Here is an 11528-nt window from a genome sequence, read left to right as displayed (position 1 = left end):
GAACTCAGTATTTGTTGAGTGAATAAATAAATGAGGACAGAGCAGTGGGGAAGATAAAGCCCCTGCCCTCATGGGACTCATGGTGGAGGCAGACACTGGGCAGACGGTCACCCGCAGGGCTGAGAACAGCACCGTGATAAACACAGGCAACGGACCCCATGACAAGAAGGCTGCCCTCTGCCCACTGGGTTCAAGTACTGGCTCTACTATTCGCCCTGGGGCAAGCTGCCTCAGTGCTGCAGTACCTGTTTCCTCCTCTAGGAGGTGGAGAAGGGAGAAAATGCTGAAATGTTAACATGTCAGAGCTGGACCCTGAGGGACTCAGTAAGTGTTAGTTAAGGTCCCGCTCCGTTCCTTTTGTCAAACCTCTTAACATCCAGTCTCTTTTCATCGGGCCCCACATGAGCCTTGAGCCTTGGGGAGTGGTGTGAGTAAGTGTGTGTGTGGGGAGGGGGGGCGGGGGGGGGGCTAATCAACCTGATTGTAAAACCCATGGGATGAGGAACACTCCCTGTCTCTATCTCTGCCTCTTTGTCCTTTCTCTTCCCAGACCGGCTTTCTCTGCTCCTCTGATCAGGTTGGGGAAGATATGAGTGCTCACAGTGCCCGACAGGTCCTGAAAAAAATTCCCCAGTTCCCAAGGGAAGGGGATTGGCCCAACTGAGGCAGGTAGAAGAGGAGTGGGGTCATATAGTGTTAACATGGCTGCCATGCTCTTCGGAGGTTTATTCCCTATAGTCATGGGGGTCGGGGGCTGTTCTGAGAGAAGAGAAATTGTCATGAGCAAGCAGGTACCCCAAAGATGCCTCTTACATATCGATAATGTCACGTGGCTAAATGCTCTTGAATTCCAGTTTCAGACTATTCTACTCAGGCAAGTCCTACTCCTCTTGGGCCTGCAGTTTATTTGTACACAGAGGAAGGTGGGACTAAATGTTCTGTTGGGACTTTGGGGCAGTTACTTGCCCTCTTGGAGCCTCAGGTTTACTAGTCATTTTAAAGTGGGAGTAATGTGATCCACCTCATAGAGTTACTGCAAGACCATGGGAATGTAAATACCTAACATGGCTTGGATACAGAGATGCTCAAGAAAGGCTAGTGACTTTAGTAGATTTAAATTGGGGTGGCTTCCCAGCTCACAACGATTTCCCTGAGTCATGGCTGGGATACCCCCATGTGTTGGGAAGAATTGTTCCTCCTCTAATTGGGAACTGCCATCTTCTGACAGTGACTTGTCCAGGGTGAGCATGGATCCCTCAAAGTGCTTCTCTGAAGCTTTTTTTTCTAACTGCAGCTCTTTTGTCTCCCTCTGCAGAACTGTAAGGATGGGAGCATGAAGCTGCCAACAGCCAGGCTCCCCACCTCGTGGAGAAAGTGGTCTGTGAAAGTGACTCTGATGTGAAGAGGATATATGAGTACTTGGTTCCAGATATCGCTAAATCCAGTTTCATCCTAGCCATGATTTACAAGCCAACATCCCTGCTCACTTTTCTTAAGTTAGTTTGTGTTGGTATTCTGTCACTTGCAACCAATGGCTCCTGATAATACATCCTCCCTTCTCTCACTAAGCCTCTGCAACCTGCCTCCTTCATCTCTGATGCTTTATTACTATAGTCATTAATTTATTCATTCTATCACTTAGTTAGTCAGCACCCATTGGGCAGCTAGTCTGTTCCTGGTCCTGGGATTCTTGCTCAAGAAAGAATTCATTTTCCCATGTCTCGAGACTCACAGAGTTAGGTAGGGGAGGGAACTAAGCATTTAGCACTGAGGTAAATGGCTGTGACTAAGAGAAGTACCAGAGCTGTGGGAAGTCAGAGAAGACATATCCCTGTTTGGAAGGCTTCCTGGAGGAGGAGGCCTGAGGTGAGTTTTTCAGATGGGAGCGGGTATGGAGAGTGGACAAAGGATATTTCAGGCAGAAGAACCTACCTCTGTAAGGGACCAAAAGAGAATGAGAGAACGCAGCAGCCTGGAGCCAGAGGAGAGGAGACACAAGAGCTGAACTTTTTGTATTTTCCACTCATGTAACTTCTGGGGCGGCGGGGGGGGGGGGGGGGGAAATCACTCATTTTTTAAGCTTGGAAAGTCCACAGGGTGGAGTTTTGAACAGGGATGAAAAGAAGTGACTGTTGACCACAGTAAAGCGCTGGAGCGGATGATTCTTCCCCAGTAAGTTGCCCCATGGTCCTCAGTCCCACCAGAGAAGTCGTGCTCACAGCCACATCCAGCAGCTGGCCCTACGTCTGTTGGACCCAGCTAAAAATAGGAAGGCCGGGAGTCTTAACACCAAGCAGACAGCGGAGAAGCAGCCAGCAGCCTGGGAGGAGCATAAATATCCCCCCTCGCAGGAAACATACTCATTACATTCTGAGCAAAGGCTGTTCACAACGCACCCTGGAGAAAATATGCAGTTATTGCCCCCAAACATGCCAAAGTCCTACTAATGACTGCATGCCTGCTCTGAAGGCTTAAACCATTCCAGATGCTGCTGCTTGCCTCCGGGAGCGCTCTCCCTTCTTCCCACCGGAGGAGTTCTGGACTCTTCGACCCGGCCCAGTCTCCCTCTTAACCCCTCCCCTGTCATCCTCACTCTGAGACTCATCCAAGGTGACAGGACATTGAACATTTGTGGGAGGCGACTGTTCCTGAAGAATGAGAACATCCTTTCCTGGTTTTCTAAGGGAGAAAGTGAAGCTGGAGTTGGTCAAGATGATTGCCCAGGTCACCCAGCCAGATGACCTTTCCCAGAGCATATTCCCTGGTCCCTGCTTGGGGAACTTCTCAGATGGGGACCATGCTTCCTACTATGGAAACACGTGGTCATTTCTAACCACCCTTCTACTTCTTTGGGGACTCCTGTGCCTGGATCCACAAGCGACGAGTCCCAGGCCTGGCCCTCACGGAGCTGGGAGCGGGGTGAGGAGGCAGACACCTATGAGTGGTTTATACAAAACAAAGAGGTGAGTGCTCTGAAGAAGCTGCCCTGTTCAGTCACTTCAGTCTGGGCTGCCAGACTCCTCTCTCCTCTCTTTACAGCAGACATTGCTGAGGGTCCTTTTCCTCCTTCCTAAGGGGACCCATTTTTCCCAGTATCCACTCTCTTCCACACAGCAATCTGTGTGATGGGAAAGTGACCCATCCCAGTTCTTGGAGTAAGTAGGTTCTGATTAGTCCTGGTCAAACTGGTAATACTTTCCTCCTTGCCAGTGATTGGCTTAGGCACAACAAAGTGACCCAATTCTGGCCAATGAGAGCTGAGGCAACATTGGGGAAGGGGAGCTTTCCTAAGAAATGTAGGCATAGAAAGAGACACCTGTCTCCTGACTACTTTGGAACTCAGGCGTTGTAGTTCTGGGTGCTGAAGTATCTTGTCACCAGCACGAAGATAAAGCCAACCCACGAGTGACAGCACAGTCAGGAGGAGAAAAACTGCAAAAGGGAGCCAGAGCCCCAACCACATCCTGCCTCTGACCTACTTGTCAAGGAGAAAATATATTTCCCTACATCCTAACTCATTTTGAGTCAAGGTTTTCTGTTACTCAAATGGCAAGATCCTTCTGGTCCATCATATCCACCTTGCAAACGCAGCGGTTATTATACAACAGGGCTCTTATCACAGCCCTTCCTGACTCCATCCACCAATAACCAGTTTTAGCAGTTAGGATAAAGGCCTTGTTCAACGTCTCCTGTCCCTCAAGAACACCTACACCCTCCCAGACAAATGTCAGCCCCAGAGAACAGGATCCTGGGTCTTCATCACTGGTCCCCGGTGCTGAGCGGAGAGGAACTGCCACAAAGCAGGTATGTAGAAATACTGTGGAATAAACGCAAAGAGAAGGAGCTACGGGGCAAAGCCCTACACTCCACTCAGGCTTTGCACTAATTTGCGTGGGGACATTAGGCGAGTCACTCCCCTTTCTGGACCTTAATATCCAAAACTGTAAGAAGGCATATTGGACTAGAGCAGTTGCTGAAGAATGGGATTGAAAATATCTCTCAGCTACTCTGGACAGTATTAGCACTTTTGGTTAATCCACTAATGGCTTAAAAACAAAATCCACTGCGAAGTTTTGAAATATGGGCACTTAACAATCACAGCAGCATCAACAACCATTCAAAATACATTAATACTTGTGTGTGTGTGAGACACATTGTGCATCCTTTATACAGACAGCCCTGGGTGCCACGTGGTTTCCAGATGTCTGGCTTTCTCTAAGGGGCCCGTCGGTTGGGATTCACTGACCTAGATCATCTCAGGTTTCTTCAGGCTCAAGGAGCTGATGTATCTAATAATGGCCACAGGAGTTGTACAACTTGCTCAAGATCACACGACAAATGAGTGTGGGTTCCAGTGCACTCTCCTCAGCTGGGGCTCCCTTGGCTCAGCCAGCCTGGCTGACAGCGCCTCTCCCCCACAGCCTCCCTGGAATAAGAAGCAGGGAGCCCCAAGAGCCTGAGATTGCCTGGAGTGCAGGCAGAGGTAGATGGCAGAATGCAGTACGCTGACAGCCCCAAATGACACGGAACATACTTCAGATGCAGTTATGTGGTTTAGGAGCGGCTGGAATTACACCCTCAGGGCTGAGCCACCATTGTCTGAGCCTGGGCCCTGCTAAGGCAAGGACCGCACAGTGGGGGTCTCTGCTCTGGGCCTCAGAGCTGAGCAGAGAGGCAGCAAGGGCAGGAGGCAGATTCCTAGCTGGAAATCGGGCACAGGCTCCTTTTGTCTTCCCAGACACATCTGGACATTTGTTAGCTTGTTCGTTCATTCATTAATTTATTCATCTATTCATTCAGCAAGGTAGTCAGTCACTCAAGAGATGCTCAGAAGTGTGTAGCCCTGCAGCCTGGCATAGGACCCAAGGATGAACTAACTGGGCACAGAGGGAGGCAAACCAGAGCATGTGCTGAAATGAAATCTCTCTGGGTACCGTCGGGCCAGAGGGGCCAGCGGGCCTTTTGCCTGGGGAAGGAGAAAGAAAGGAGAAATTGGAAAATGTTTTCTAAAGAATGAAGTGGTTATTTTCTGTGAGCAGTTCTCAAAGGAAGGGGGAGCACACCAACAGGTCAGGGGAGACTGGAGCTCCTGGCAGAGGGGCGGTGGGAGAAGGGTGAATACCTTCTCTGCATCTAAACAGGGAAACCCTCAGGGTTATTTTTGTTCACTTGTTTGACACTGTGGAGGTGCAATCTTTCAGAGGGACAGATGGACTTCTTGTTACTGCAGATCTTAGGAGAGCGAGGGGCTGGTAGGAAAAACAGATGAGATTGTATTTGTATGGGAAGCTGGCAAAGTGGGTTGTGCTTATTTGGGTTAGCAAAGGCTCAGAGTTGGGGAGGACCTGGCCTTTGGCTAAAAGTAGCTCCTTATAGACCCTGTGTGTTTCAGGGTAGCGGGGTACATGGAGGTGGTGAGAAATGAGGCAGGAGGGCCTGCAGGTCAGGTCGCGTGGCGCCTGCCAGCCCTGTTAATGACTTGGTCTGACTCCTGAGATAATGGGGAGCCACTGAAGGTGTTTAAGTAGCTGCTGAGTAGAGGAGGAATCAGAGGGGGAGGCCACAAGCCCAGCCAGGTGGTGGCTGCAATTGGCTCTGTGAGTATAGATATTGGTCCGAATAAGGACCGAGACAGGGAACATGAGAAGAGAATGGTTTTGAGAGAAATTTCTGAGAACTGACAGGTCTTGGTGACTGGAGGTGGTCAGAGAGAGAGAAAGGAGTAGAGAATGATGATCAGTTCTTAACTTGTGACGAACTTGATGCTTAAGCCCTTCTCTGAGATGGATGGCTAGAGGTTCTCTCTCTGTTCTGTCTGGAGTGAATGGGAACGAAGGGTCTAGTGCAGTGGTCGGCAAACTCATTAGTAACTGAGCCAAATATCAACAGTACAACAATTGAAATTTCTTTTGAGAGCCAAATTTTTTAAACTTAAACTATATAGGTAGGTACATTGTTATTAACTTAATTAGGGTACTCCTAAACTGGCCTTTGCTAAAAACGTCCTCAATCTGTTGAGGTACGTTCGCTGAGGTCGACCCCTTCCAACTCTCCCATCCACACTTGTCTTGTATATAGTGGGGCCTTGACTTACGAGTGTCCTGACTAATGAGTTTTTTGAGATACCAGCTGCCTCTCCTCTGACTTTTTGCATTGAGTTGATAGAGTAATTTGAGTTAACGAGCTCCTTAATGAGCTCGGTCTTGGAACGAATTAAACTCGTAAGTCAAGGCCCCACTGTACTTGTTTCGCCAAGGCCGAAAACCGACCTCTGCACAAGGGCCACGAAGTTTCAATCGCACTGTATGTGTGCGCCCACACGTGGTATTTTGTGGAAGAACCACACTCAAGGGGCCAAAGAGCCGCATGTGGCTCGCGAGACGCGGTTTGCCGACCACTGGTCTAGTATGCCCCCAGACCAGAGCTTCGGTTCACACCTCATCACATGCTCAGTCTCCCCTCTGCTCCCTGAGCCTCCAGCCTCTTCCCTGTCTGGCCTATGTGCTGCCACACTGATCTGAACAAGGGATGTGATCGTCTCATTCCCCTGCTGAAGAGCTTTCAAAGTCTCCCTGTTGTCTCTAGAAAGATCTGAGCCCCTTGGGCTGGTAAATAAAGTCAGCTACAAACTGTTGTGGGGGTAAGAGGGAGAGGTCCTGCAGTAGCCCTCTGGGTGCCTGGGTGGCAGGGGGTGGGGTGGGGGTGTCTCTGAGATTTCTTTTGTTTCCTGAGCCCCTTCTGCAGCTGTTGGGCTATTGGTAAGTGGACGTTGTGATGGGGGCTTTTAGAAATAAATGACTATGGAGCAGTCTCAAACTAGAGGTGTCTGAGGAATGTTCCAGAAAGCCTTATGGGGTCTGGCAACAGCTTAGGCTGGCCCCTTGGGCCCTTGTTGGGTTAACATAGCTCTTTCTCCCAGCACTCTGGAGGGGAAATCATAGGGCCTTCCTAGAGGGGCTGCAGATCTCAGGGTAAAGACCTGAACACCTAAGCCCCTTCTCCCGGACAGTGGTTGGGAGGCTCGGGCTCCCACCCTCTGCTCTTTGCCTTGAAGAGCATCTTGGCTGTGCTGCCTCTGTTGAGGTGGGGTTGGGGCAGGGAGCCTTAGGGGCTAATTCTAACAGCTTTGCACACAATGGGAATTTCCACTCCTATCTAGGGAGCCATCAATGCTGTGTGCCCTGACCTGGGCCTTTGGCCTCCAAAGGGCAGTGGGAAGGCCAGCCCCAGGGCCAATCCCTGGCCATTAATCCCTCCTGCCAGTCCGAATATTCACCCAGCATGGTCAGACAAAGGACTGCCCAGCCCAGCCACTGTGTTCCTCCCGCCCCAGGGGCTCCACTCAGACACTGGGCCGCCTGGAATCCAGACCCATGAGAAAGGGGCTGCCTTCACTGGCCATCTTATGCCCGGATGCTCAGCCACATCCCATCCGGACCAGGGCCTGTGAAAAGAGGGCCCAGCCACGCTGAAAACACGGATTAGCCCTTGGGCTACCCCGACACTGGCCCAATGGAGGGGGCCATGCCAGCACAGAGAACTGATGAAGTCTGGGTTCTCACCCCTTTGACCCAGCTCCCTGCCCCCACCCTCCCCAGGATTAGCGCAGTCAACTGCACATTCAGTACCATTTATTGAACGTATACTATGTCCCAGGCTCTGCGCATGAATCAGAAAATTGAAAGTACAAGAAATTGCAGTTTGCATCGGGAGGTAATAAGAGCCATCCCTCTCTCACATTTGGAGCTGTGAGACAGAGGCTGTGGTAGGGAGCTTCAGGTGGGACTGGATTCAGACCTAGGGAAGGTGGGAAAGATGGCAGCTCTTGGTCTATTCCTGAGTCTAACTGCCTCATTATGCTACACCTGGTTGAAAAACCCAGGCTCTGCAATGACTTCTCTGGCTCTGCCTCTCTCCTTCCCCTCCTGGCTTAATTCTGGATCTCCTGTAACCAAGTGCCAGTGTGGACCAGGCCCTTTCTTACACAGTCTCATTTAAATCTCATATTTATGCTGTGGGTTTGTTATTGTCCCGCCTGAGGCTCAAATGAGCAACTGGCCCCAGGTCACTCAGCTCTGGGAGCAGGATCCCATTGCTGCAGTTGCGTGCCTACCTTCTTTGGCGAGCTGTTTGTGTGACAGCACTGCCTGGTGTTTTGTACGGCCTGTGCTCGGGCAGTAGAATGCCAGGGGGAGAGGGCATGAGGTGAGACCCATTCATGTATAAACCGGTTGACTCTTCATTGCTGTGGGTTGGGCGATTGTCTTCTACAGCCCCCGCTGCCCCCTGCACCCACCTCTCTCATAGCCAAAACTGTCTGTGTGTCTCTCCACCAGACTGCGAGTCTCTTCATCTCTGTCTTCCCTGAGTGCTGGCAGAGGGCCTGGCACACGTGCTCAGTGAAGGATGTGGCTAAGCTGAGGCAGGAGAAATGAAGGAGGGGTGGACTTGGAATCCATGTGGAATTGACAGGACTTGCAGATTGCTTGGGTGTGGGAGTGATGGGGGAGGGTAAGAGCCCAAAGTGATGTCTGTATTTCTGATCTGAGTGGTGAGGGGAAAGGGGCCCATTTGCGGAATCGGGAATACAGGAAGGGGAGCAGGTGGGGGGTACGCTAGGTTGAGAGTGATGTGCAGTGAACACTTTGGAATATGCTGACCTAGGCATATTTTGCAGCTAAAGTTGTGAGGGCTGGAAGAACTCTATAGTAAATTATTTCTGTAGTCCCAGCTTTAAAATACGATGTTCTCAGAAGTCATGGTGCTGGTGCTCTGAACTCTGGGTCTAATTCCAGCTCTGCTACTAGCTGTGTGAAGTCAGGTAAGTCACTCAGCCTCTCAGAGCCTTAATTTCCTCATCTGCATAACAGGAATGGCTGTCTATAGCACAGGGCGTTCACACTTACAAAATGCTCAGTTATGATGGCTGTTATATTATCAGCTGAGACTGGAATTGAGAGGTGGGCCCTTAAGTCTTATTGTGGATTTTGAAGCCCTGGCCTATAGGCCTGCTGTACCCAGGGGCATTCCACATCAGGGCCAAAACCGGGATGAGGCACCTAGGGGCCCACATTTAAGGAGCCCTGGTTCACAAGTACTGACCCTGCACTTGCACCACCCTGAGAGTGAGTGCCCCCTTAAATGGAGGCCTTGGGAATGCCACTTGCCTGTCCCACCCCCAGCCCTGCTCCCATGATCTTGCCTGTACCCAAGACAGCCTTTTAAGACAAAGCTCCGTTGTCCTTTGGTTTCCCCAAGCCTGGGCTGGCTCTCCTGTCACTTTAGAAAGGTTTCCTGAACTAGGCTCAGGGTAGCATCACCTCTGGATGGTGATGGTGGGTGACACTTCCCAGAGTGAGTATTTATTAAAAACTGCTAAGGTCCCTGCCTGCCCCTCCTCCCCAGCCCCACTGAGATGTGAGTGTAGCATTTCTGTGTCAGTCCCCAGCTCTTCAGACCTCCAATCTGTGGAAGCACTTGGGGGTCTCTCTCTGGCCGGTACCTGTCCCTTGGAACTGTTGGAACTCTGGGCTGTGTTCCGTGGATCTTCCCAGTGGGCCGGCTGTGTGTGTGTGTGTGTGTGTGTGTGTGTGTGTGTGCGCGCGCGTGCCCTCGCCCGCGAGTGCAAGGGAGCCCTTTTTCTAGAGCAGAAGGGACATGGAGAAGGGGAAGCCAGAAGGGCAACTCCAAGTTAAGGATTCTCTGGGCTCTTGCAGTCTTCTCCGTTTCAAAGGATGCTCACAAGTGTCCTGGATGGGACAGGGTTTCGGGGGAGGCAGGAGAGAGAGGTGATGGTGTCGGTGGAGGCCCTGAGGCAAAGCCAACCTCCCGGCTCTGAGCTTCCCCATTGCCTCATGTCTGAGGTGGGCCTGACACTTCCCTGACCAACACAGGTTAGGATGCAGAAGGCTGGCCGGGAGGCCCTGGTGGCTCTCATCTCTGGCCCAGGTGGGAGGAGGCAGGACTCAGCTGGGAGAACCATAATGGGGAGGGGCCCCAGCGATTGGGTGGATTTTTGATTAGCACTGACCCATAAGGGAGGAGGTTGAGGGAGATCTTAGAGGAAAGGAAGCTGATGAATTCGGTTGGACTGACTCCCTGGAGATGGGAAAGGGATGAGGCTGGGTCTGGAAAAGGCTGACCCGAAGGGAGGAGACCAAGGGAGGGGCAAAATGTAGGGCTGGGGACTGGGAGCATGGTAAGGGGACCCGGAAAGCTAAGTAGGGGGAGGCGCTGGCCAGGGGGGGAAGGTCCGAGCCTCCTGCCTAGATGGGGGCGGGGGAGGGGCGCTGTGTCATATAAGGCGGGTCGGCTGCCCCTCTGCGGCCTCCCGAGGACTGGGCGCAGCGACATGGAGCCCTCCGCCTCCTTTCTGGGCTTCCCGGCCCTGCCCTCGGTCGCGCCGTCGGGGCCGCCGCCGTCGCCGCTCGCCAGAGCCGAGCCCGGGCCGGAGCCCGAGCGGGCGCCCGCGGGCCGCGGGGAGCCGGAGCCCGCACCGGGCCCGGGCCGGCGGCGGCGGCGGCCCCTGCAGCGCGGGAAGCCGCCCTACTCGTACATCGCGCTCATCGCCATGGCGCTGGCGCACGCCCCGGGCCGCCGCCTCCCCCTGGCCGCCATCTACCGCTTCATCACCGAGCGCTTCGCCTTCTACCGCGACAGCCCGCGCAAGTGGCAGAACAGCATCCGCCACAACCTCACGCTCAACGACTGCTTCGTCAAGGTGCCCCGCGAGCCGGGCAACCCGGGCAAAGGCAACTACTGGACGCTGGACCCGGCGGCCGCCCACATGTTCGACAACGGCAGCTTCCTGCGGCGCCGCAAGCGCTTCAAGCGCGCGGAGCTGCCCGCGCCCCCGCCGCCCGCGCCGCCCGGCCCCTACGCGCCCTTCCCTCCCGGCCCCGGGCCCGCGCCGCCCGCGCGCCTCTTCGGCGTGGACAGCCTGGGGAGCCTGCCGCCCGAGCTGGCGGGGCTGGGCGCCCCGGAGCCGCCCTGCTGCGCCGCGCCCGACGCCGCCTTCCCGCCCTGCGCCGCCGCCTTCCCGCCGCTCTACGCGCCCGAGCGCCCGGGGCTGCCCCCGCGCCCCGCCGAGCCGCTGCTGGCCTTGGCCGGGCCGCCGGGAGCGCTGGGCCCGGGGGAGGCCTACCTGAGGCCGCCGGGCTACTTGCCGGGCCTGGAGCGCTACCTGTGAGCTCTTCCCCGCAGGCAGCGGCCGCCTGGAGACCCCCTTTCCCCCAGGACTGGGGCGCTGAGCTCCCCAACTTTGCCTCTTGGATTGAGCACACCTGTTACCTCTTTCCATGGGGAGAATCCCACCGTCTCTCCACCGGATTGAACCCTCCCTACCTACCCCACTATGTGAACCCCTCCTTTCTTCTCCTCTCCGCCCCCCACTCCGTGAGCCCCCACCTGTGCGCTTCCCCGGTGCCCGTGCCCTTGTTGATCCCCTTTCCCCGCGCCCAGTCACCACCCATGAGCCCCCACGCCAGGTTTCCCGTGAAGACCACGCCTTCGGAAGCCAGGGTTTCCAT

At 53.9% G+C, this 11528-nt stretch overlaps 1 protein-coding gene across 1 annotated transcript; it reads left to right on the top strand.

Moving 5' to 3' along the window:
* The first annotated feature begins 8200 nt into the window (after positions 1-8200).
* Positions 8201-11327, top strand: FOXE3 (forkhead box E3). The gene is made up of 2 exons (XM_059686231.1): positions 8201-8205; positions 10336-11327. Exons 1-2 carry the CDS (start codon positions 8201-8203, stop codon positions 11186-11188), a joined length of 858 nt encoding a protein of 285 aa, XP_059542214.1. The 3' UTR covers positions 11189-11327.
* Positions 11328-11528: the final 201 nt, after the last annotated feature.

This window comes from Myotis daubentonii, chromosome 3, assembly GCF_963259705.1.
Source record: "Myotis daubentonii chromosome 3, mMyoDau2.1, whole genome shotgun sequence".
Lineage (NCBI taxonomy): Eukaryota > Metazoa > Chordata > Mammalia > Chiroptera > Vespertilionidae > Myotis > Myotis daubentonii.
The sequence above is the reverse complement of the archived record's forward strand: the minus strand, read 5'-3'. Positions and strand labels throughout refer to the sequence as shown.